The sequence below is a fragment of the Nannobrachium achirus genome, assembly GCF_963921795.1.
Source record: "Nannobrachium achirus genome assembly, chromosome: 7".
Classification (NCBI taxonomy): domain Eukaryota; kingdom Metazoa; phylum Chordata; class Actinopteri; order Myctophiformes; family Myctophidae; genus Nannobrachium; species Nannobrachium achirus.
This window is the reverse complement of record NC_137816.1, coordinates 1,937,718-1,965,553: the sequence shown is the minus strand read 5'-3', so window position 1 is coordinate 1,965,553 and position 27,836 is coordinate 1,937,718. Positions and strand designations below refer to the sequence as shown.

Sequence of the window (27,836 nt, the reverse complement as noted above, 5' to 3'; positions counted from 1 at the left end):
ACACAGCAAAATCTACAATGTATACGAGGGCATTCACCGAATATTCGAATATTCAAATATCAAAGTCACTATTCGACCTTGTTCACCGAAGTTGAATATTCGTTTTCTTTTTCTTTTTTTTTCAATGCCCCTGGTGGATGAATTTGCTCACGCCTCGCGCTGCGAGGCGTTGTGAGCATGTAGATCGGCTATTTTCACAATGTTCGCCTCTTGCTTAACTCACCCACCGCTATTTTTAAGACCCTTCTAATGGTCCACACCGCCAGGATTTTGCCTACCTTTAACGTGGGCGCGCGCGAATCCATTGCGCGATGGTTCACCGATTGCATTCACAATACGATCCAGGCAGGGTAAGCAACAAAACACTACAGCCTTCCATCGCTCAAAGCGAAACCTACTGAGCGCCACGCTGGTGTTGCACAACATTGAACCGGATGACATTTCGGCAGACAGGATACAGGCGTCGTTGTCCCGCCCCCCCATTTCCGTTCTGGAACATCCAGATCCGTTTTTTGTGAATAGGGCCGGTCCATAGAGCGCTATGGACGGCGAATCGGCGATCATACTTTTTTGTTTTATAGTTATTAAAGCTAATTGATAACTCGTCATATTCGTCATAAGCAGAGTGGACCCATAAATATAGCTTGTCAAACTCGTCCTATGCAGTGGGTGAGTTAATTAATATTTGACAGTTTGGACAGTCCTGTCGAATATTCGACTATTCGAATACTTTGAGGTCGAGGCATTCACTATTCGTGAATGCCCTAGGCCTAGTGTGAACGTTATTATTCATTTGGAAACTCAAGAACGTACAAATGTAACAAAATAATAGCGTGTATTTACTGTATGTGTCAGGGGCGTGCACAGGCATGCTCAGCCATGGTTCTCAGGTGAAACTGAACAGTGTATTTATTATCAGGGTGTGACCTCACCTCTTGTTTGGCGAACAGCAACATGCCTATCATTGTGAACAAACAGAGGTGGAGCGCCAACAGTAGGATCACACTGGAGAGAGGGAGAGAGAGTTAGAGAGAGAGAGAGAGAGAGAGAGAGAGAGAGAGAGAGATAGAGAGAGAGAGAGAGAGAGAGAGAGAGGGGGGGGAGAGAGAGAGAGAGAGAGAGAGAGAGAGAGAGAGAGAGAGAGAGAGAGAGAGAGAGAGAGAGAGAGAGAGAGAGGGGGGGGGAGAGAGAGAGAGAGAGAGAGAGAGAGAGAGGGCAATAATAATATTATAACATTTTATCACTAAAGAAGGCCGGAGGTACCTTGTATGTCCAAAACCGTTTGTTTTGCATTTATCATTTAAAAATGATTCAAACTAGTGAAAACAGCCGATCTACAAGCACACAACGCCTCGCACTGCGAGGCGTTGTGTGCTTGTAGATCGGCTGTTTTCACTACTTTTGTCCGACGGCCTTGTATGATGAAGCAGGGCTTTACTTTGCGAAAAAATGAACACATTTGAAACTTGGAGATACGAGGTTTCTGCCCGACAATGACGTTATAATAATAATAATATAACATTTTATCACTAAAGAAGGCCGGAGTTACAAAAAAAAAACGTGTTTGTTTTGTTGCCATTGTTTCAAAATTCAAATAAGAGTAATACATGTAGTAGCCTTGTTTTGTTGAGTGCAACATCACCTCTGTACTGTAACAGTAGCTGTCTTTTGGCATCATTATGAACATGTAGCATCAAGGTGTAAATGATGGTGGTATTCACATGAATAATAATATCCTTGACAGTGGGTTATAGGGCTGTCACAATTATTACATAATCGTCTAATCGTGATTATTTGACATAATGGTGATTATTTTTCATAATCGTCATAATCGTTTCCATGTTGAAAAAATTTCATATATTTAAAAAAAGAGTCAAAAACAGTGGAAATAGCAGATCTACAAGCTCACAACGCGTCGCATCGCGACGCGTTGTGAGCTTGTAGAGCGGCTATTTCCACTATCAATGTTCTTTTTTAAGTATAAAGTTGTCAAATATGTCAGTAATTTCTCTGTATATTTAGATTATGTGTCATATCTACCATTTGCAACTTCAAAGCCTAAAAGCCAAACAGAAATGTAATTGTCATTGACAAAATCACAATTAAATCGTTAATCGCAATTATTTGAGGGACAAATAATTGTCATGTCAAATGTCATAATTGTGACAGCCCTAGTGGGTTATTTACCTTGCTATCTCAGGCAGGGTCCTCTTGATGCACTTCAGTGTCTTCTTCATCAGTGAAGAGTTTTGAAGGAGGAAAAATGGCCTAATGAGCCTCCTTACTCTCAGTTTCTGATGCAGAAATGTAGAAAGAAATGACTTAGAATACTCATCAAAGACTGACTTTTCTAACATCCATCATAACCATAAGTATATGATATAGTATAATATATGTTGCTATGCTCACGCAACTTTGTATCTTATCTCAGGTAAGTGTACGGTATGTAGATAATTAGTTGTTTTCGTTTTTCTTGTTTGATCTCCTTTCCCCTTTCCCCCCCCGCCCTCCCCCCTTCTTCTTCCTCCCTTTCTTTTCTTCATATGGAAATAACGATATGATGGGAACTATGCCTGAAAACAAATTTCACCAAATGTTTCACTTCAGTAAACCTGTGATGTGACAATAAAGCTGATTCTGATTCTACGTGTGCCTAATACATGTCCCTCTACTGAATATAGTCTATAATGAAACTAGCTTACTATCCATTCACATTCTTCCTTAAAGCCCACACCACACCAATGATTCACCATGCAACTCCTTGCAACCAAAAGGTTGCATGCAACTACATGCAACTACTTGCAAATACTTGCAACCCTTATCACCAGTAAGGCTCCCTAATCGGGAGATAAGCGACCGTAGGTCACTTATCTCCACAAATAGGGCAAAAATGTGTTTTGCCAAAATCTTCCTGCTCCATGTTGATGACATGAGTGTAGACATACTGTGTAGTGATTTTCGTGATTTTAGGGCAAAATCTGTAGGAGCAGTGTCCAAAAATGTGTTTTTAAAAATCGGCCTGGAGGTGGCGCTATATGGGACAGTTTCATGTTGATGGGATGAGTGTAGACATACTGTGTACCGATTTGCGTGATTTTAGGGCGAAAATTGTAGGAGCAGTGTCCAAAAATGTGTTTTGCAAGAATCGGCCTCATGGTGGCGCTAGAAGAGGGCCATGTGAGAAATGAGGGGTGGGGTCTCCGCGCCGGCAAGGCGGACGAATAGGTACCGGCCCCGGCTGTCCCGGTCGCTCCTAGCCGGAGTTACGGCATTTTATGTGAGCTGCAGTGTAGGGGGTCCTCCACTGGGGGCGCCACCACTTTTGCATCCGTTCTGGAGCACCAGGAGTCGGTGGTCCCCGGGAATTCCCCGTGAGCAGCCCCGTTGGGGTGGTCATTTGGTCATGTTTGCGCATTTGGTCATTTTTTACATCTGGGGGTCCCCCAGGGACCTGGGGGTCCCTGGAGCTCCGGGGGTCCTTGGAGGTTGTAGTTTGGCAGCCAAGGAACGTGTGTGCAAAATTTGGCATGGATCGGGGCAACGGTTGCGGAGATATAAGCAGGGAAAAAGTGTGACGTGTGAGGTGTGACAGACAGACTGACAGACAGACGGAGGGAGTTACACTTTGTGGTGGTTTTGATAGTAAAGTGCGACCTACGGTCGCAACCAATGGCAGTTGCAAGGCATTGGTGTGGAGTGTCCTTAAAGGAGTAGTTCACCCCCAAAAAAACTATTTTTCTATTGATTACTCAAGCCATGGAGACTTGAGTTCAATAATATGTGTTTGTATTAGTCGCATTCCTAAAACAAAAACTTGATTGTAGTAAATTTACCCCCATTGATTTTGGATAGGGGACGCAAATGTGTGTGGGTCCCCACCTGGAATGAATCTGGGTACATTCATTGTAATGAAATTATTGTCTTAGGAATGCGACAAAAAACTAAAACTATTATTGTACTCAAGTCTCCATGGCATGAGTCATTTTGGGGGTGAACTACTCCTTTAAAACTGTTGTGTTGCAAGGAGTTGCTAATCGTTGTTTGTAATTATGAACCAGACCACTACCCTAAATTAGAAGTACATTGTACAGTATGGTGTGCATACATATATATATATATACAGTATATATATATATATATATATATATATATATTATATACAGGGTTCCCACACATCTTTACTTTTCCAAAACTTTTCCAGAATATTTAACCCGATTTCCAGGACTATAACAATAATTCAGCTCAATAACGAGTCGCTTACTCCTATGTGCAATGCCCAAAGACAGGTAGTGTATGCCAGTGGTTCTTAACCTTTTCAGGCTGTGACCCCCCGAATAATCATATTTGAAGAGTTGAGGAATTTTGTATAACACGGTTTTATTGTGAAAATAGCCGATCTACATGCTCACAATGCCTTGCAACGCGAGGCGTTGTGAGCATGTAGATCTGCTATTTTCACAATTTCTGCCTGTAATATTTGACAATTTGGCCGATGTTTAATTTGTCATTAACACAAAGTATTAACAAAATCAATAACCAAAGACAATGCATAGCTATTTTTTCCAGGACCTTCCAGGACCCTTGATCAATTCCAAAACTTTTCCAGTACTGGAAAAATATTTTTCTAATTTCAAAATATTTCCAGGAATTTAATGACCGTGGGAACCCTGTATATATACAGGTATAGTTCAGTATTTGCTAAACAAAATAAACAAACAAATGTTCACCTCACCTCATCACAGACCATGCTGACAGACAACGTCCAATCAATGACAGAGACTGAGATGACCACACAGTAGCCGATCAGCCATTTGCTCTTCCTGAACTCATCCCAGCCAATCAGGTAGCTCTGAGGAGAGAACACCAAATGAGACCCACCCTGTAGACAAATTATGCCTTCCGGTTGGTTCCAAGATTTCTAGCGGAAGTGAAGGAGACACTCTCTCCCATGCAGGTCAGTGTGCTCAGTCGCAGACGGCTACACACACAGTCTCTCTCTGTTTGTGAACATGGGGAAAAGCCAAGTGAACCAGCTTGGCAGGTTTCATCACATTCGATTTTTTTGATTGAAATGTGGTGTGAGTTTCCTTTGACAGTAATCGTAACAGGGAGGATTTGTTTAGATGTTCCATGCACTTTTTCCAGTAACACCCTGTTCGTCTTGAACCTATTCTGGATCGGGGCCCACTTGTGTTGTCTATCGAGAAAATGAGAGGAGTCTGACTGACTCCAGCACTGGTGCCAAACCAATGTTGTTTTTCACAGCAAATTTTGATTTTGTTTTAGTCATAGTCTTTTGAATAAAATATAATTTAGTTTTAGTCATAATTTAATCTCCTGAAAAGTTTTAGTTTTAGTCTAATTTTAGTCGACTAAATATCATAAGATTTTAGGCGACTAAATCTACAGCTGATTTAGTCAACTGAAATGCATTTTGGCAGGCTTTGATGGCATCGGAATGACTGATCTTACTGTGTGCTGAAAATATCCGATCTACAAGCTCACAACTTGTGAGCTTGTAGATCGTCTATTTTCAGCACGCAACACCTGAGAGCAACCAAACATAAAATGACTTTCTTCTCCACGAGTCCCTCCCTAATGTTTTAGTCTAGTTTTTATTTTGTTGACGAAATAGTCAGTATATTTAGTCTTAGTTTTAGTCATCACAGCTTAGTTTTTATTTCGTTTTCGTCAGTGAAAAAAACGCAGTCGACAAACATTTTTCGTCATAGTTTTAGTCGACGAAATCAACACTGCTGTGTTGCTACCTTGACAGCCAGGTCCAGGGAGAAGATGATGAGGCAGACGATCTCGATGCTCTCCGTCACGCCGCAGGGGGGCTCCCATGCCGGGGTGCGGATCCTGGGGTCCGAGGAGTAGGAGAGGGAGGACGGACGCTCCACAAAGGCCACCAGCAGCACCACTGCGATGGTCAGGCCCAGGCCCCTGAGAGCAACACATGAATGATGGATGGATTAGGTTGGTTCATAAGGGTGTGTTTTATTTTATTTCCTTCACAGGTAACTAAAAAATGTGTGTCAGTTACAGACCCCATGAACCCTTATTTTTGTCGCGTTCCAGAGCCAATAATTAGATGACCAGTGTCTCAATCATAGACTGTAGAAAAAATATGGACGATGCGAAGCAATTGGTTTCTATGCTACGAAAATGATGTTTTTTTGTCCTTTGTATGGGTGTCGCCATCATTGTTTGAATGGTAACCCAGGAATCACAAGGAATGCTATTGGCTGCCAACGGTCACGTGGAACCGCAGGGATACATGGGAGAATGTGGTGTTGAGCCTCCCGACATAAAGAACACGAAGAAGAACACAGCAGGCTAGTATCAGTTTAGTTGGCCACTCCCCCCGCAACTTTATCATAAATTTTAACATAAATGGGACCATATTTGCACAAAACGCATATCATGGTGATTGAAAGGGAGTTTTTCACTAGCGACAGGAACCATACAGTATTTATGACAATGTTTATTAAGGTTAGAAAATCAAAGGGGGAAACGAATGGGGTCCAATGTAGACAAATTCTTTTTGGTACCTCGCGGGGGGAAAACAGCGCAACTAGCGGCCAAATATAGGAAGTTTTAGTTCCGTATTGGATTCGTTTTAAATCGGCAGAACTATGCCCCTGGTCTCAATTGAGTCTCTGACCAGAAAGAAACCAAGGGTTTTTTGGACTATATTTGTGGTAGTAATCATTGCTGTATAGTGTATAGAGTGTTTGTTCAGTGGGGGTGTAACCCTGTCTTTCCAGCTCTTAAGTAAACAGAAATAACTGTCCAGTTGTGTTGTTATGGAGCCAAATCAGGGTTTTATAGCGTTCCATTTACTATTTTGTCAGCTCATTTCTTTGTGTTATCACTTCCACGCCTATGTATGTATCCCGTGTGAGTTATATCTCCTGATTGGATAAAATTGGCATCTCGACCGGAAAATGTACGATTTAAAACTGAGGTTTTTTATCTCTTTTACTGGACAACCTCACAGTTTTTTTTTTAAATACCTTTTGTTCCAAGTGGAAGGTCTATTTTAGGGTTTTGAAGTCAAGGAATTAAATGCAAGATTTGATCACTACCGGAACCCACTTATTTGCATGGCCATCCTTATAAAAGGTCAGTTGTCAACTTTTCATTTAAGGACAAAGATTTAGGGACAATGCACATTAATTAGCACTAATTAAAATGTAAGTGTGTATTTATAAAAACCTAGAATGAAGTTTTAACGGACGTGTCATCTTTAAGATCTGACAAGGCAGTTCAGCGAGGCTGCACAAAGGGCAGGTTAGGCAATTCTCGTAAACACAGCAAACATATACAAAAAATATACAGACAGATGAATGCACGCAAATGGGCACACACACACGCACGCACGCACGCACACAGGCATGCACAGCACACACAGTGGTACTAGGGCTGTCACAATTATTACATAATCGTCTAATCGCAATTATTTGAGGTAATCGCAATTGTTTTGCATGATCGTCATAATCGTTTCCATGTTGAGAAATGTTAATATAGTTACAAACACTTTCAAAAAGTAGTGGAAATAGCAGATCTACAAGCTCACAACGTGTCGCATCGCGACGCGTTGTGAGCTTGTATAGCGGCTATTTCCACTATCAATGTTAATTTTTTTGCCTAAAATTGTCAATTATGTGGTAATTTCTTTGTATATTTAAGTTATGTGTCATGATTGTCATGTGCAACTTCAAAGCCAAAATCCTTTACAGAAATGTAATTGTCAACGACAAAAACGCAATTAAATCGTTAATCGCAATTATTTGAGCAACAATTAATCGTCATGTAAAATGTCATATCGTGACAGCCCTAAGTGGTACTGATCATTTAGCATTATTTTGTTACTATGCATGTGCCCCACTATGGCCTACATGCATGTCAATGCTAACTTGACTTCGGTGTGAAGAAGAACAACATGAGCTGACAGCTAATTAGAAGCATACTGTATGATGCACTTACCATTGACATAACCTGGAATAGTACCATCGATACAGGCACAGGGAGCTGACATCTACACGGTGGTTGATCGACCGATACTATAGAAAACACAAAACATCAAGACATTTGTTTTTAACTTTGTGTACAATGCAGTGGTGCAAAACGTACTGAATTGTATCAATAGTTCAATACCACAATCTAACAAAATGAAAAAAATATTATATATATATATATATGTATATGTATATATGTATATGTATATGTGTATATGTATATTATGTATATATAATGCAGAATGTCCAATTTCAAGTTCAATATGTATAGGTACAAATCTTTTGAACCTATACATCGCATTGCGGCACGCTGTGAGTTTGTAGATCAGCTATTTTCAAATAGCCAAAGTATACTGTATATACGGCTAAAGTGGTTCATGCATGTTTTGTAATAATAATCAAAATCTACAAAGCAACTAGTAGCTAAAGTTTACAATAGCCCTAACCCTAACCCTAATTGTAATGGAGTAAAAGTGCAATATTTGCCTGTGAGATGTAGTGGAAATTGGATATACTCAAAAAAAGAAAAAAAGAAAAAAAAAAGAATACTTGAGCAAATTTACTTATTTACAGCAGTGTCTAGTAGTAATAAGGTATTAATAGTGTGACTGTTACCTGTATGGCGTCCTCGATGAAGACCACAGCTTGCTGGACGTACAGGGCCTCATCGTCTGTGGATAAAAGCATGACATTCATGAAACATCAGCATCTGACGGGCTTCCAGTAAAGGGAGAGAAAAGAGACCGTCTCAGTCTCTCGTCTCAGAGACTGAGACGTGGTATGCTGTGTATGGGACTATCTTGTCTAAAACCTTCCCACAGTATGACTCACACGCACACATCTCCTGTAAATGAGGCCTATGATATTGTAATTTGTGTAAAATAGAATATGCATAAGGCACTGAGTGGAACAAATATTTGTGCACACCTGGGGCTACTATAGTTGTTGACTATGTTTAACTTCAGTTCAATACAAGTGGGTTGCGCACATCAGGTTCCTTGCTGATACTGGACACGTAACAATATAAAAAGATAGGTCCGTGCAACAGCTTTGATCCAGAGAGTTTCGTTTATTTTTTAGGCCAACTATGGCCGAAATGTCGTGGAACCTGTAATGACAGACTTTTATATTTTCATATGTTCAACTTCCAGACAGTTCAAAAGCTAGGCACATCCAAGTATCTGTGACTGGTGCAGCGCAAAGCAAACATATCAAAAGAGAGGAAAGGTCCGCAGACTTCACACGAACAGCTTGATATGATCTTGGTCGGGTTGAAACGCCATAATGTCCGAAACTGTTACATTTCAGGATTCAAATAAAAAATCACACCCGTGTGAAGTGGAGCTGTGTGTGTGTGTGTGTGTGTGTGTGTGTGTGTGTGTGTGTGTAGATCATGTGTACCGATTTCTGTGACATTTGAAGAAAATATGTAGGAAAAGGAGCAAAAAGTGTGTTTTGGAGAAAATTCAAGATGGCGGAAAATCTATCCTGGCGCAAATGGGCGTGGCCTATATGGGGAGATGCGTCTTGACCCAAGGAATCCAGGGAAAAAAGAATTTTAATTTTCCGATCTACGGTTCAAGAGTTACGGGGCAAAACGTAAAGTGGGCCGTTATAGCGCCACCATGAGGCCGAGTGATGTAATTATTTTTCGATTCATTCTTAAAATCATTATGAATCTCCTCTCCGAGGTTTGAAACTGTAGCTCCTATGGTTTACGAGAGAAAAATACTTGAAAGTGATTTCTTGCATTGTCCCATTATAAGTCAATGGGGACAATTAAGCGTCGTTTTTTGCCGATTACGTCGGCATGGTAAGGCGGATCGGAACGAAAGGTAATAGAACACCATTCCCGGCCGAGCCGCACATTTTGATGTATATATTGCGCGAGTGGCGTAAATGGTGCAGCACTAGTTACGCGCCGAAGTCAGGCTACATACACACACACACACACACACACAGACACACAGACCCACACAGCCACGTATAGGGAGCTGCACACAGCTCCAAAAAATAGCTAAAGTAGCAGATCTACAAGCATAACACGCAGCATGAGATTGTGGATATATGTTGCTTTTGATACTTTTGTGTGAGGCTGTAGTAGTATGATCCTTTAGGGTATTCATTCATTTATGAAAGTTAGAGTATGGACGACAGCAACAATATATTATTTGCTGGCTTGACTTAGTAAACACAGTAAAACGTTTTGGAGCATCAAGCTGTTTGTGTGGACTTTTCCTTTATTCAGTACAGGCCTATCTTGAAACAATATAGTCTAGTATAATGGTGATGAGACCTTCTTATGATGTGGGGGGAATCTTGAATTTCAGTTTGACCACATTCATCCTATATTCATGCATTTTTAGCCTGATGAAAGTGGTCTCCTCTGGGATAAATGTTATGGGTGATTTATACTTAAATACTTATACTTGCCGAAAATAGCAGATATACAAGCCCACAATGGTTTGTGCCAGCAATCAGGCATTACAGTGTCTTTAACAAATCAAACAATATTAGACTCAATTGGGCAAGGAAAACCCTTGATTAAGGCTAGACAATGTATCGATATTATATCAATATTGTGATATCAGAATACTGTATCATCTGTCTTTAGCTGGTCTGAATCCCTTGCTTCTTTTACTTATAAAAGTGGTCAAGATTTGTCATAAATTACCAAAAACAACCAATTTACAAGCTCACAACGCATCACGATACAATAATATTGTGATACTTGATGTTGTCCATATTGCCCAGCCCTACCCTTGATGGAAACAGGAAAAGGAAGAAACCCTGATAAGGATTACAAAAGAAGGGATCCCCTTCCAGAGCAGACAGTATGTAATAGATGCCCAGGGCCAGGGGGAAGTTTACAAATGCAAAACAAACAACATATTTTTCACTGGTTAAAGCATTCAATAATCCTAGGTCTAAATAGGTTAAATAAAAATGCTAAATAAAATATAAATCATAAAATAATAATACTTAATAGTATAAGTGTAGTGTATAATAATAAATACAACTCAATGAGGGGAATCATTGGGTCAGTAAGGTCCACAGGGCAATAGAGCCTCAGATCAGTTGAGGACACAGTCACGGACAAGAGTGAAACAGGAACTACAGGATGATCAGTTGGTGCACTTTCTCTAAAAAGGGATGAATTGTTTTTTTTCCCTTCTTTTTCTTTTTTGCACAAGCTACCCAAGAATTGCAATTACATTTAAATAGTTATAATATCAACTATCAAATATTAGTTAGATATTGTGTATTAGACATAAATAAAGGCAGAGTACCTCAGTCTCTCAAGTTGCAGCAGATACTGTATGTATGACATTTATGTCTTATTGCGACCGTCAGGTCGCAGTTACTGCCAAAACCTCCACCGGCTGTCTGTCAGTCAGTTAGTCTGTCAGTCAGTCTGTCCGTCATGTCACACTTTTCCCCAACTCATATCTCTGCCACCGTTGCCCCAAAACATGCCAAACTTTGCACATACACTCTTTGCCTGCCAATCCACAACCTCCACCCCTCCAGGGACCCCCGGAGCTCCAGGGACCCCCAGGGACCCCCAAAAAACTGCAAAAATGATCAAATGCCGTAACTTGGGCTAGGAGCGACCGGGAGAGACGGGGCCGGTACCCACGCGTCCGCCTCGGCGGCGCCAAAAGAGCCATCAACATGAATCTGTCCCATATAGCGCCACCATCAGGCCCAACACCTTTTTGTACACTGCTCCTACAGATTTTGCCCTAAGATCACGCAAATCGGTACACAGTATGTCTACACTCATGTCATCAACATGGATCTGTCCCATATAGCGCCACCATCAGGCCCAACACATTTTTGGACACTGCTCCTACAGATTTTGCCCTAAAATCACGCAACTCGGTACACAGTATTTCTACACTCATGTCATCAACATAGATCTGTCCCATATAGCGCCACCATCTCGCCGATTTTTTAAAACACATTTTTGGACACTGCTCCTACACATTTTGCCCTAAAATCACGCTGCGACCTGACGGTCGCTTATCTCCCGATTAGGGAGTCTTACTGGTAATAAGTCTGCCAGTCAGTCTGTCTGTCAGTCACGTCACACTTTTCCTCTACTCATATCTCCACCACTGTTGCCCCTATCCATGCCAAACTTTCTCACATGGCCCTCTTCTAGCGCCACCATGAGGCCGATTCTTGCAAAACACATTTTTGGACACTGCTCCTACAGATTTTGCCCTAAAATCCCGCAAAGTGGTACACACTACAGTATGTCTAGAGTCATGTCATCAACATGGATCTGTCCCATTTTGCGCCACCATCAGGTCGATTTTTTCAAACACATTTTTGGACACTGCTCCAACAGATCTTGCCATAAAATCGTGCAAAGCGGTACACAGTATGTCTACAGTTCTGTCATCAAATTGGATCTGTCCCATTTAGCGCCACCATCATGCTGATTTTTTCAAACACATTTGTGGACACTGCCCCTACAGATTTTGCCCTAAAATCACGCAAAGCGGTACACAGTATGTCAAGACTCATGTCATCAACATGGATCCGTCTCATTTAGCGCCACCATCAGGCCGATTTTTTCAAACACATTTTTGGACACTGCTCCTACAGATTTTGCCCTAAAATCACGCAAAGCGGTACACAGTATGTCTAGAGTTCTGTCATCAACATGGATCCGTCTCATTTAGCGCCACCATCAGGCCGAATTTTTTACAGAGTGATGTAATGCGAGCATGTACAGTAAGAATGACATGGTGCCTGTTCAGCAGCCTGGCCTGGCTGTAAAAGCAGGCTGACCAGCTCAACTTCAATAACAGGTTCATGAATGAAGATACATTTGACAGGATGCAGTAAGAAGGCTACAGAGTTCTGCAAAAAGAAGAAGCACCAGAGAACAGTGGCGTCAGTTCAGAAAAAGCTAAGGTATGGCAACATGACTGGTGTCTTGAACGCGCGCGAAGGCGCGCGTCCAAGACACCAGTCATGTTGCCATAACTTATCAACAGGCAAGATTCATTTATTGCGTGCATGCGTGATGTCGGGACATCACATTACCTAAACATGATTCATTGGCTGGTTTTGTGAGTTGTCTAATAATAGCTAATACGTATGAAAATCGGGACATATGAAGGCGTAATTCTTTTACTTCGCTTCGTATGGCGTTGTGAGCTTGTAGAAGATTGGCTATTTGTGTAACAAAATACCCTATATTGTCAATGAACAAAACTAAGACAAATGGAACCATACAGGTCCATTTGGTTTCATTTTATGCTCTCTCTTTCTCCCACATGAAAGGAACCTGCCTCTCTCTCCACGTCTTTTTTTAATACATTTTTATACCACGTCCACGATCGAACCATGCATGCGTTCGTTCCTATATATACAGCGCAAGGCATATCTCTCTCTCTCTCATGCATGCATGCGTGCGTGATGTCGGGACATCACATAACCTTGCCTTTCACCGCATAATCAATAGCGCGGTGCGCCCGCTGTGTTGGCCTTGAATCTCCCAAATCGTAAATAAAACAAAGCCATAAAAGATATGTTTCTGGATAAACAAACGTGTCTATAACCACTCAAACTGCATGGCGCACTGTGCGCAAAGACGCTGATCATTGATTTATTCCTGAATGCAAAACCGAACTGTTTTAAAATGACTTTCAAAACTCAACAATCTGCGATAATACAAAGGCCTCGGCGCGGATGCTGGGCTGCGCTGCGAAGCGATACGAAATGAAACCAGTGACATTAAAAGTAAGATCATGCTACTAGTGTCATTTTCCCAAGCCTGTTTTTTTCCTGCTAAACCATGAAGTTAACATTGAAAGCGAGAGTATTTGAGACGTCAATTGAAATGCTAATTCAAATTCGGAAGACAATAGAACCCCCGCTGGCAGCAGGGGGAGGAAGTGTTGCGCTCCTGGGCCAAAAGGGAGAGAATCTAACGGTCAAAATGAACGATAAATGCAGGCGTAGTGGTAGTTTTTTATTTTCAGTCACCCAAGTGTTAAGAAGTACATTTTCTTTTTTTCCCCCGTTTCTACGGTTTCTTGGGATGGATATGGCAGTCTGGAACGGTTGTTCAAGCGCAGCTAAACTTGGCATGTTAGTAAACGTGCCACAATTAACAACAATGCATTGCACCTGTGCAGCTGACCTGCGGAACCTGGGAATATACCATTCTGTCAAGATGAATAAAAGTGTGGAGAATATATATACCTTGTTGAAGTGACCATTTTGTAAAGTTTTGCATTTGTAGTTATTTTACCATATTTTATAATAACCAGCACAGATAGACAAAGAGACATTCATGTATTTATATTTAAAAGTAACTTTAATTTCCCCCCCTGGACCCAGGGTATGGCAGCTGCATACCCCTGCCATACCCAATTGACGCCTCTGCCAGAGAAAGAGAGACGTGTCGATCCTAATGGGGTTAAAGTAACATACAAATATGCAATGAATATTTCATATGTTTAGCTAAATATACACTTTCATGTATGGTTGACTTGGTGTCGTGACTACATATTTCACAGAAGTCTGATGGATTTTGTCGCTGGCATTTCTAGAATGACCATAATTTTTCCCCCTAGCAGTTACTTAGTTACAGACATGATGAGTCAGCTCTAGTCCGTTTCCCTACATAAGCCCATAACCGAGTAGACACCCTCACACACACACACACACACACACACACACACACACACACACACACACACACACACACACACACACACACACACACACACACACACACACACAGGCTGACATGAAGTATACGTCTCATATGTGCCACACCAGGATGTGTCATTTGGTGGTCGGCGCTAACGACAACAAGTCAAACGGTTGAACACCCCAAATATGGTCTGGCTCTGTGCATAGAACCTGCTATAACAAACTGCAAGCCTCCTATTTCCCATAGTGTGAGGTACTGTATCATTGGGCTTACAGTAGAGCCCATGAAATTCCTCGTGATTTAGAAATGGTGCTAAATCATCTACAACAGGGGTCTTCAACAGGGGGTCCGGGACCCCTAGGGGGTCCTCAGAGTTACTACAGGGGGTCCTCCAAATCTTTGTGTGATAGAAACTTGTTTTTTCCCCCCTTTTTTATATTAACCACTTGAACCCTAGCATCCATATTCTGAGAACTTTAGCCAAAAATAGCAGATCTACAAGCTCACAACGCCTCGCGCTGCGAGGCGTTGTGAGCTTGTAGATCGGCTATTTTTGGCAAAGAGCTTTGGAGGGGGAAAAGAGCAAACTAAGTACAGTGAAAAGTCAAGGTTATTAAGTATTGACGGTTCAAGTGGTTAAATATCTGAAAACCCACATTAACATGAATCCAAAATACACTGATGATCGTGCTGTCAAACAATGAAACGATATGGAATCTAAGATAAGGTTGTGGGGGTCCCTGCTTCATCTTTCTCTCAACAAAGGGGTCCTTGGCCTGAAAACATTGAAGACCCCTGATCTACAACTTCTCATTTCAATCCAGCCATGTCAAACCATCTCATTAGCACATTGCTGTTAATTTTGATGGTGTAAGAATGAATGGGGCCTAGTACTGATTGAGACACAGGCCGCCTGTTAGCCTAAGTGTGTGATGTATCAGTGTAGTGTAGTCTAGAATTGTAGGCTAAGTGTAATACAGATCTGATCTGTGGAATTTCAAGGTTTAAGGACGACACAATTTAGGCATTTAGCAGATGCTCTTAATCCAGAGCGATTTACTGTACAATAAGCAACATCAATACATCAACATCAACACATCAAATGCATAGAAATAGTAATCTAAGAAAAAGAACATAGGTAGACCAGCACCTATTCAGTAAAAACCTAAACAATTATCTGTAATGAAAACATGGCTTAACTTATATGGTCATTGAGAGTAGCGAGTGCTATAGGCCAGGGGTTTTCAAAGTGGGTGACGGGGCACCCTGGGGTGCCGTGAGATAATTTGATAATATTTGGAATTCATTTGAAAAACGTGAAAAAATATTTAGTATCATTTTAAACTTGAAGTACAAAGTCAGTTCTAACCAAAATGGCTATATTATTTCAATGTTTTCCTTGCAACATAATCACTAAAATATCGTCACTGTCGGGCAGAAACCTCGTATCTCCAAGTTTCAAATGTGTACATAAAGCAAAGCCCTGCTTCATCATACAAGTTCTTTTTGGTATGCTAAGGGCTTCATGCACAGTAAGCTCTCTACCCCTGGTTGAGGATCTCCTCCATCCACCGGTGCTGAAAATATTATCTGGAGCTTTTTAATTATTATTATGTATTACAGCACTTATTTTTGGAACTAGCTTCTTTCTAGTCTTCTCTTAAACACAGAAACACGGCTAAAAGGAAAAAGGAAGGAATAAAGTCAATGCCACAGTCAGTTTCCATTTGACACATTTTCCCAGGCAGTCGGAAACGGTAAGTTCACCCAAAGAATGACTTATTTTCTATCAACTACACACCCCATGAAGACTTGAATTCATGGAGATTGTTGAGTTTTTGTTGCATCTCCTATAAGCCAATACATTGAAGACTGACTCAAAGAGTCTCCTACTGCAGGGGTTTTCAAAGTGGGTGACACCCTGGGGTGCCGTGGCGGCAGTCCAGGGGTGCCGCGAGATCATTTGATAATAAGTTATTTTCAGTCAGTTCTAACCAAAACGTTTTCCTCGCAACATAATCACTAAAATATCATTACTGTCGGGCAGAAACCTCGTAGGCCTATCTCCAAGTTTCAAATGTGTAGGTCTTTTGGTAGAGCAAAGCCCTGCTTCATCATACAAGACTGTCGCACAAAACTAGAGAAAACAGCCGATCTACAAGCACACAACGCCTCGCGATGGAGGCGTTGTGTGCTTGTAGATCTGCTGTTTTCACTAGTTTAGTACATTTTATAGATGATAATACAAAACGAATGGTTTTGGACATACAAGGTTTCCACCCGACAACGACGATACAGTATGCTATAAATATAAGGTGCTGGGAGTGAAAATTATAATGTAGGGGTGCCTCGGATTAAAAAAATATTTATGGGGTGCCCTGAGACAAAAAAGTTTGGGAAGCCCTGTCCTACTGAGTTTCCTATTGACTGATGACTCAAATTACTGACTCAGGAATGCGAGAACTACTTTTGCGTGAACTACTCCTTTAAGTGGCACAGCAGGGAAACGGTTTGGCATCAGAAACTGGTCTCCAAGTGTCTTTTCAACTGGAAGTTGAAAGTTGGGTGTAAATAACAGATCGAAAAACTACCCTAATAACCACCTGGTTATTAGAGTGTATTATGCTGGTCAGGATACAAACTATCCAAAGCTGATGGAGTTCATATTAAGAAGGACATTATGTTTAGTTAACTTCAATTAATCAGGGGTTTAAACATGAAAACCACTGCTGCAGAAGTGTTATTAGACTCTAATAACTTGTTGTCAACAGAAATGGTTGAGTGTGCTGCACTGCTCTGAGTTTGTAACTCTCTGTAACCAGATAGGTCAATGACCCCATGCCCCCTTGGTTGTAAATGTTATGGGATATGCACTGTGAGGGTTACAGGAGTCATGGTGCTACACCCCTGGGTGTAAACACACCTCTTAGTGAAAAGAGTTTCATTCTTAAAATATTCATTTTCAAACGGGCAGACTAAACAGATTAAAAGTGTTAATTCGGCTTTGAATCCAGATGCCTTGTGTTGTGCCAACTTCTGCCAAGTATTCTACAGTCACGGGGAACATTGCAGTGCCAAGTGGTTCATAGTAAGCAACTGTATTGGCATCTTGGTATCTACTGTGGTGAAAACCCAAAACCAAAACAACCTAAATGTCGCAAGAGATTACAAAGTGCATGATTGAATGCAACACGACTGCACAACAGAGCAAACAAACTACACTCACAACAGCGACCATTAATGATAAGATCTCATGGGTTTTCAAGCCCTGCTGTGTGATTATGAATGATCACAAAGTATTATTAATGAATAGAATAGAATAGAATACAGTAGAATAGCCACCTTCACACACTACAGTAATTTGAACTTAGATAGGTGGGTCAGGTTTAAGAGGCTGCCTGTGTGACTCAGTGACACTTACAACGAAGAATAGTCATAACATAAGCCTACATACTGTAATAACAAGTGGTGTATAATGTAAATTACTTTAGCCTATAAGTAGTGTTCAGGTATTTTTACTTTATTGGAGTATTTCCAATTGTCTATACTTTATTGAGAGGAAAATATTGTAGCCTACTTTCACTCCACTACAATTATTTGACAGCTTATTTACAGACTATTATATTTAGGACTTCTATTTCTACATTGCAGTATTGATACTTTTAAACACGAGTACATTTTCCACCACTGGTAGCCTAAGTGGTAGCCTAATAACAAAACACAGCTGAGCCTGAGAGACAAGCTGAGACAGACAGACAGTGAGTCAGGAAGGGAGGGAGGGAGACTGGACTGCTGCTCAAGGGCTTTTACATGAATATCAACCAATCGATCACAAATATTTACGAACTGCGATAATCGCCGACCGATGAAGATGTAGCCTAATATATTTACTTTAGAGTGCAATACCCAGGGGGCAAAGGAAGGTGTGCTGCATTTGCCCCGACATAAAAGGTTGTCCACCAGAAATATTATCTATGACCCAGTAGGATCACAACCAATATGGACAACCCGGTCAATTTGTACGGAAAAGTTCCAATATGGCCGCCTCAATATTAGCCCCTATTAGTTTTAATGGGGGGTGAATAGGGACAAATTTTAAACTGAGGGATATTTCCACGAAACTTCACAGGTTGATCAATGGTATACATATGAACATGTTTTGTATTGCAAGTTTCCATGAAATCCAATATGGCCGCCACAATATGGCCGCCATAATGTAAGGACCCAGAAAATAGGTTTTGCCTCTAACTTCTGAACCAGATGAGCTAGAAACGCAAACTTGGTGTCTATTTCATGGTGTCTGACCATGGGAGACTCAATGGAATAGCTAATTTTATTATTGGGTGTGTCTGGACCTTTATTGTGCATATTTGCAAGATGGTGGACTCCCAAAATAGAGCTTTAACATAATTTCTACCATGATTGTTGACTGCTTTTGCAAATACAAGCAAAATGAATCCATTTGCTAAGATTTATGGCACAGAAGGGACTTATACCTGTATTATTCTTGAGTTTGCATGTTGTCAAAATGGCTGTAAACGAGATATTATATTTCCTGTCCGATTCTACTGTATGTAGTTGTAGCAATGACTTCAGATAAAATCAGAGACCAAAACAATGTATCTTAGACATTTTTTATTTATTTAAAAAATTAATAAAAAAGAGAGAGATTATCTCAATGAAATGAATGCAACTGCCTTTTTGGGTCTTTCACACATAGACATGCACATGCTTTCCAACAACTTCAGCTTCAGGGAATTTATAATGAACACATGATTAAAACAGGCTGCATTATAATGCAAATAATTGCTAGTCACTATCACTGTCATGTGTACCTATCCTGCTGCATCTTGTCTCCAGTCCTTGGCAACGACACCCCAAAGCATGCAATTCCCTTCTTCGCACATGAACAGTTTTTCTGGCAGCCTTTGATACAGCTACATGATATTGCCTTGTCCATTGATATAGGCCAGGCTGGCTCTGTAGATGGACAGGGGACTGCCTTCCCATGGCGGCAGCATGATATAGGCATCTATATCATGCTGCCACCCACCTCCTAGACCTTCCAGAGCTGTGGGTGAGAACAGAGCAGGATGCATATCTTCCTATCCATCACATGGTCTCAGCCCTTGGACTCGCACAGTGTCGTGCCCTGCCCTTTATTCACAGCCTGAGTGACAGAGATACCACCAGCTATCCCTTTTTCACTGGAAAGAAGGCATGGTTCAAGACCAGCATATGGGTCTAGATCTCCCTGCACTTCAGGAGTTTGGTGAAAATTCCTCTTATTCCCTCTCAGAGGATGTCAAGAATCAGGCTAGAGACCTCACGATAGCTGTATATGCATCAAAAGCTGACCATTCGGAGGACTTTGACCTGGCAAAGCTGAGAGTGTACAAGTTCCTAAATAACCGATCAACCCTGTTGAAGCTGCTGCCACCTACAGAAAATGCCTTTGGCCTGCACCTGAAAAGAGCTGCTCTTGCAGCCATAATAGATAAAACTGCACACATCGCGAAGCCAGACATCCCTTGCTTCACTGAATATGGATGGTCTCTCAGTGATGGGAAGGCAGTCCCCTGTCCATCTACAGAGCCAGCCTGGCCTATATCAATGGACAAGGCAATATCATGTAGCTGTATCAAAGGCTGCCAGAAAAACTGTTCATGTGCCATCCATCCATCCATCCATCTTCAACCGCTTATCCGGAATCGGGTCGCGGGGGTAACGGTTCCAACTGAGACTTCCAGATTTCCTTATCCTGCGTAACTTCCTCCACTCCCTCTGGGAGTATACCGAGGCGTTCCCAGGCCAGTCTGGAGATATAATCCTTCCATCTGGTCTTAGGTCTGCCACGGGGTCTCCTCCCAGTGGGACGTGCATCGAGGACCTTCCTAGGAAGGCGCTCGGGGGGCATCCGTATTAGATGCCCGAACCACCTAAGCTGACTCCTTTCCAAGTGAAGGAGCAGCGGTTCTACTCCAAGTCTCTCTCGGGTGATTGAACTTCATGTGCGAAGAAGGGAATTGCATGCTACTTGGGGTGTCGTTGCCAAGGACTGGAGACAAGATGCAGCAGGATAGGTACACATGACAGTGATAGTGACTAGCAATTATTTGCATTATAATGCAGCCTGTTTTAATCATGTGTTCATTATAATTTCCCTGAAGCTGAAGTTGTTGGAAAGCATGTGCATGTCTATGTGTGAAAGACCCAAAAAGGCAGTTGCATTCATTTCATTGAGATAATCTCTCTCTTTTTTTATTAATTTTTTTAATAAAAAAATTATTTCTAAGATACATTGTTTTGGTCTCTGATTTTATCTGAAGTCATTGCTACAACTACAGTAGAATCGGACAGGAAATATAATATCTCGTTTACAGCCATTTTGACAACATGCAAACTCAAGAATAATACAGGTATAAGTCCCTTCTGTGCCATAAATCTTAGCAAATGGATTCATATTGCTTGTATTTGCAAAAGCAGTCAACAATCATGGTAGAAATTATGTTAAAGCTCTATTTTGGGAATCCACCATCTTGCAAATATGCACAATAAAGGTCCAGACACACCCAATAATAAAATTAGCTATTCCATTGAGTCTCCCATGGTCAGACACCATGAAATAGACACCAAGTTTGCGTTTCTAGCTCATCTGGTTCAGAAGTTAGAGGCAAAACCTATTTTCTGGGTCCTTACATTATGGCGGCCATATTGTGGTGGCCATATTGGATTTCATGGAAACTTGCAATACAAAAAATGTTCATATGTATACCATTGATCAACCTGTGAAGTTTCGTGGAAATATCCCTCAGTTTAAAATGTGTCCCTATTCACCCCCCATTAAAACTAATAGGGGCTAATATTGAGGCGTTCATATTGGAACTTTTCCGTACAAATTGACCGGGTTGTCCATATAGGTTGTGATCCTACTGGGTCATAGATAATATTTCTGGTGGACAACCTTTTATGTCGGGGCAAATGCAGGTTTCCTAAAAAAAGGCTGGTTTGCCCCCTGGGTACAACCAATATAATCAGACAGAAGAAACGCAAACACCTTTCACTGATCGCAGACCTGTAGTTACTGTACAGTAGGCTACCTCAGAGGCGTCAATTGGGTATGGCAAGCTATGGCAGCTGCCATACCTTGGATATACAGGGGGAAATAATAACATGTACTGTAATCGTGCCTGTTGCTCAAGGTATGGCAACATGACTCCGAAACATCGCTATTCCGAACATTGACTTCTAACCCTAACCCTACCCCTAACCCTAACCCTAACCCTAACCCTTACCCTAACCCTAACCATAACTAACCCTAACCCTAACCCTACCCCTAACCCTACCCCTACCCCTAACCCTAACCCTAACCCTAACCCCGTTTCGGAATAGCGATGTTTCGGAATGGCGGACTGTTGCCCCTTAGCTTTTGCTGAACTGACGCCACTGGGCTACCTCCACCTTGACTTACTTGACTCACCCCCTTCGACAGAGCAGGAGTCCCGGGCGGCTGAGTAGGACAGAGTCCTTGTCCTCGGGGGGGACAACGATGATGTTGTCCCTCCTCCTCCTCCTGACTGTCCATGATGGTCCGATGACCCGCTGGAGCCGTAGTCCGCTGCCGTCCCGCTGTCTCCGGCCAGTAGAGCCTCCGTTTCCATCCAGGATCTTTATAATAGTCTGCCTTCCTTCCTTTCCTTCGGCAAACCGAAACCAACTGAGGTCTACTGCGGACTGTGCGGAGAGGCTCCCAAACGAATAGCGTCCCGCAGCCCAGCAGTGACCAGAGGAGTTAAAATCAGAAAAGACTTGTAGGCAGCATAGCCTGATCTAGGCTATTAATGAACATAAGCAAACATCTTATGTTGAGGGAGCTCTCCACTCTAGATTTAATTAAAGTCGGCTGTCCAGTAGGCTGTTGCCGCGAGTTCCTGAACTTTTTTTTACTGCCATAGGGCTTAACCTCGGCTCGAATGGGAACTCTTGTTTTAGGAAACGTCGTGACTCTACTGTCTACTCCTCCTCCCTCTCTAGTCTGTCAAAAGTATCACTTTACATCATAACACCCCCCGCTGGTGACAGGGCACTGCCTGCAGCGCGCCTATTAATATAGACCTACTGCACGCAGCATTAGGTCGTCTGTCTTTCATAGTTATATCTGATATGAGATAAATAAAGGGTTCCTGTGTAAACAAACCAAAACGTTAACTGTACTTGGCTTTTCCTATGCAACCTTCTAAAATAGTCTTCAATTAATCAATCTTCAATCAATCAATTCAAAGGCCAGGCGTTCTCTAACTTTGTCATGTCAAGGACCTCCATATTGACACTTATTAGCCAGTGCCAACTATCAATTAGCTGGTGATCCCCTGGAACTCCTTCAAGGACCCCTGGGGGTCCCCGGACTCCACTTTGAGAACCAATGACCTAGGCTACATTCAAAGAACCCCAGATAACTCTGAGATGATGTCCTTTATAGGAACATTTTTAACCATGGGGCTCCCTTGGCACAAAACCTTTTCAGATGGGGGGTCCGTGGACAAATATAGGTCTACATTTGGGGGTCCTTGACATGAACAAGTTTAAGAACCACTGCCTTAAGGGTCCACCATAAGAACCAAATGGACACTTAAAAGAGTAGGCTAGTTAACCCCCAAAATGCCTTTTTTTCAATTGATTACTCACGGAATGGAGACTTGAGTTCGATACAATTTTTTTGTAGGCCTATTTGTCGCATTCCTAAGACAAAAAAACGTATTATAGTAAATTTACCACCATTGATTCCGGATCATCCGGAATCAATGGGGGTACATTTATTGTAATCAAATTATTGTCTTAGGAATGCGACAAAAGAATACAATATGATTGAACTCAAGTCAAGTCTCCATGGCGTGAGTAATCAATAGGAAAAAAAAACTTTTGGGGGGTGAACTAATCCTTTAAGTTTAAAGGACGAACCGCACCAAAGCAACTCCTTTCAACAAGCAAATGATGCAACTACTATTCGCAACCATCAGTCGCAAGGAGTTGCAATGGTCTGACATGCCTTAAAACTGTTTTGTTGCAAGGAGTTGTGACTAGTTGCATTGGTGCAGTTTGGCCTTAAGAGTCCATTTGGATACACTTGTTCACTTTTGAGCACCCACAATGAACCCTGGGGGTCCCTGGGCTGGACCCCACTTTACAGTATGTTAAGGGGGTAACAGGTGTCTATATTTGCACTGACAAAAATGTGTTAATTTAACTCAAGAGTGTACAAATGTAACCTAAATGGACACACAGATTAGTATGGGAACAGTGGGTTTTTACTGTAGACTTGATTTTATGGTTGTGGTTAATGGTTGTAATTTTATGGTCTTGTGGTTGCACGTATCCCAAATTAATTGACCAATTCAGGTTTCACTTCAAGAGGAATAGAAATAAGTTACCAACCAACCAATAAACATGTGTTATACAGGGCAATCATAATGCTTTCTAATAAGAAAACAGAAGGGAGGAGGAATTTAATCCATTTAACAAAACCATTTAAATTGTGAACGGAACCAATGGCTTGGAAGAAAGAACAGGTTTATTGATGACCATACACAACATTAATATCAAGGTTATTCAGTCTTTTCCAGACAAAACATTCTTGATTACACATTAGACATGAGAACTGAGTGTGATTATCATTTTTGTAACTGACAGTGGTGAAATGAAAAACAAAAAACTCACGGGAAGTGCTTTGTTTAGACACAACAACAAAAGCAGTGAGAAGGCCTACTGTATGTGTACAGACAGAGAGATACAAAGATTTGCACCATAAGTTGTCTCAAGCTTTGGTGTACATGTGAAGACAAAACAGACAGTGTTGCTGTTGACAAGACATTGGGTTCCATTGTGTAATGTGCGTGCACAGGAAAAACACAGCGCATCTTACAACAACATTTAATCTTGGATGGTTAATCATTACAGTATAATACTGTATGGCTTCTCTGGGAGGGTGACGGATGCATGAGGTCTTATACATTATTCACAGTGGGAGCCTCCTGCCTCCATCTGAGACACCTTAGGGAATGATTGGAGAGATAATAAATAGTTAAAATGACCCAAATAAGTGTACATTAAGTTTACTCAAATGTGATACAACAACACACATTACAAACTAGTTCCAAACATTTGTATGGACTCCTGTACTACGCAGTTCCTGCAAGTAAAAGCTGAATTAACGTGAGCAGGATATTATAGATTGTTTAAGCTAAGGCATAAACCCTGACATGTAGATAGCATTAAAGCACAACTCAAGACCTGGCAATTGCTTCACTCTTGCTTTTAGTTGATTAAAAAAATCTCTGTGTTGTTATTCATGTCCTCACTGTTTTGACGTTTTTTGTTATTATTTTAATGTTTTATGCTTTTGCTTTTTTTAGTTTTAGTTTAGTTTAGTTATCTATGCATTTGAGCTGCATTTCATGTCATGAAAGGTGCTATACAAAGTTTATTATTAATATTATAATTATTATTATCATCGTCATCATCTATCTCAGGGGTGGGCAACTTTGATGATGGTGAGGGCCACTATATTTCCACCTTCACTCCAGAGGGCCAGATTGCATATTGCTACATCCTACTTTGTCATTCTAGTATCTCATACAAAAGAAGCAAAAAATAGCAGATCCACAAGCTCAAAACGCATCGCGCTGCGATGCGTTTTGAGCTTGTAGATCGGCTATTTTTGCTTCTTTTGAATTGGAATCCTGAATTATTATGTTGTTATTTTTGTATTGGAACCCTGAAATGTAACATTTTGATCTAATTTCAAAGACATTTAGTTATATACTCATGATAACTTTATGAACCTAAATACAAATACCTACATTGGACCTAAAAGAAATACATTTTATTTTTAATACTACAATGCTAGTCATTAAGCTACTAATATAGACAGAATTAAAGCAGGTCATGTTTGGAATGTCTGAAATGAATATTATATCAGTATTCCAGTATCAACCTGCGGGCCGCATTAAAGGAGTAGTTCACCCCCAAAATGACTTTTTTTCTATTGATTAGTCACGCCATGGAGACTAGAGTTCAATAATATTTTTAGTTTTTTGTCGCATTCCTAAGACAAAAATGTGATAACAATAAATGTACCCCCATTGGTTCCGGATGGTGACCCTTTTAGAAAAGGGTCACCATCCGGAACCAATGGGGGTAAATTTACTCAAATCAAATTGTTGTCTTAGGAATCTGACAAAAAACTAAAAATATTATTGAACTCTACTCTCCATGGCATGAGTAATCAATAGAAAAAAAGTCATTTCGGGGGTGAACTACTCCTTTAAGTGAAGGTGGGGGCCACATGTGGCCCCCGGGCCGCCAGTTGCCCATGTATGCTCTACCTGGTCATCGATGGTCCTGAACTGCCAGGTCCAGCGGGCGTTGTAGAGGAAAGGGCGGAGGTCGAAGCGGTTGTCGTCGGGGCTGTAGCTCTCGGCGTGGTAGGCCGGTGTCAGAGTGGTCATCTTGTGACGGTTCACCGAGTACATCCTGAAGAAGTGCTTCACCTTCTGGGCCACCTGGGGCGCCGCACACACACAAGACACGTCAATGTCCGTTTAGCATGGATTAAACCCATTTAGGCCTAGAATTATTGAATGCTTTAACCGGTGAAAAACAGCAGATATACAAGCTCACAGCGCGGCACCGAGTGCCGCGCTGCGAGCTTGTAGATCTGCTATTTTTGAAAAAAGTCGTGAAAATGTGTGCAAAAGCTTTGAATATGTGTATTTTCAAAGCGAACGTTTGTAACTCAAATTTTGCTTCTGGGTGGTCCCTGGAACTAGATATTTTGAGATGGGGGTCCGTGGCCAAATGCATATCATTTTGGGGGTCCTTCACCTGAAAAGGTTTGAGAACCACTGGCATAGTAGTCTCTCAAGAACAGACTAACTGAGCTCCAGTTAAGTGAAAAGGACCTTTTCTTTGACGATGGCTAGCCAGATTGCTGACATAGAAACATAGGGTTTTTCAAAAAATCTTAGAAGGATTCAAAAGACACTTATAGAATCGGGTCAAAATTCTAATTTTCACGTTTTTTTTTCCAAAAATAGCAGATCTACAAGCTCGCAGCGCGGCACTCGGTGCCGCGCTGTGAGCTTGTATATCTGCTATTCAATAGTTAAAGCATAAAATAATGATACACAATAATGTGTACCCGTTCTGAAAAAAGCAAAATTAAATCTCACAACTGAAAAAAGTTTTTTTTCCCCCCCCTCTCTCTCTCTCTCTTTTTGCTAATTTGACATACAAGGATCAATATAAACTACCGACCAAAAGTTTGGAAACTTAACTTTGGTATTCACCTTGTTGCTTGGTGCATTCAATGATTGCACTCAGTAATGAGGAGAAGAAAAAACAACACATATTGGCCATTTCTACACTTTATTCATTTTACACTGTGTCAGAGAAGCCCAAAACGAGAGTGAATGGCAGCAGAACAGTATTGCAGGCGCAACCCACACGTTTAGCTGTACTTCTCATTCCATTAAACTAGGGTGACCAATGACCACATTTTCAGCCGCTCAAATCGGGACGCGAACCACTGTTGCCTAAAAGCAGGACCCTAAAAGCAATGTGCACGTTACCGCGCACGCGCGTGCCCATTCTCTAACGTTCGTGTGCGCGCATGTACGCGTGACTGACAAACAGTCTCAGCATTAAATTCAGACACGCAATGAATTTGTTCATGTTTTCTGATTGTTTAGGTGAGCATGTTTTCATGAAAAGAACATGTTAAATGTCTATGCAACAACTGAAAACAGCTACTATTATTTTAATTCTGGCAAAAACTAGGCCAATTTTGTAGTGAATGTTGGGACATATTAGTATTTTAGAGATATTTGTCGGGACACCGGGACACGCAGCTTGAAAACGGGACAGTCCCGGCCAAACCGGGACGTCTGGTCACCCTACATTAAATGCCAAATGCTGTACCTCGTTGTAAAAGGTGACTAATCAATGATACAAACGATTTAAAAAGAAACACAATACCATATTATTAAAGGGGAGATATAATGGGCCTTTAAGTTTACACACTTTTTGTGGGTAGTTTTTAGGTTGTAGCAGTGGCCTGTTTGGCACCAGTGTTG

The 27,836-nt window shown here is 41.3% G+C and overlaps 2 protein-coding genes across 5 annotated transcripts in view; both read right to left on the bottom strand.

Annotated features, from left to right (window-relative positions):
* tpcn2 (two pore segment channel 2) overlaps positions 1–22,674 on the bottom strand; it is a 53,546-nt gene extending 30,872 nt beyond the window's left edge. For 2 of the 3 annotated variants that reach the window (XR_013962195.1, XM_080729885.1), the window contains exons 1-7: positions 22,178–22,674; positions 8,640–8,695; positions 7,993–8,069; positions 5,769–5,946; positions 4,733–4,849; positions 2,188–2,294; positions 933–1,005 (exon numbers count right to left, since the gene is read on the bottom strand). Coding sequence is in view for 2 of the 3 variants with exons in the window: in XM_080729885.1 (XP_080586011.1) it covers positions 933–1,005; positions 2,188–2,294; positions 4,733–4,849; positions 5,769–5,946; positions 7,993–8,069; positions 8,640–8,695; positions 22,178–22,367 (798 nt within the window). In the remaining variant the exon portion in view is untranslated. The remainder of the gene's footprint in view (positions 1–932; positions 1,006–2,187; positions 2,295–4,732; positions 4,850–5,768; positions 5,947–7,992; positions 8,070–8,639; positions 8,696–22,177) is intronic. The other variant, XM_080729886.1, reaches the window with a different exon arrangement.
* Positions 22,675–24,308: 1,634 nt separating this feature from the next.
* Positions 24,309–27,836, bottom strand: part of nadsyn1 (NAD synthetase 1) — a 50,453-nt gene continuing 46,925 nt past the window's right edge. For both annotated transcript variants that reach the window (XM_080729987.1, XM_080729986.1), the window contains exons 20-21: positions 26,088–26,264; positions 24,309–24,753 (exon numbers count right to left, since the gene is read on the bottom strand). In XM_080729987.1, coding sequence (XP_080586113.1) covers positions 24,715–24,753; positions 26,088–26,264 — 216 coding nt within the window. In that variant the 3' untranslated portion in view covers positions 24,309–24,714. The remainder of the gene's footprint in view (positions 24,754–26,087; positions 26,265–27,836) is intronic.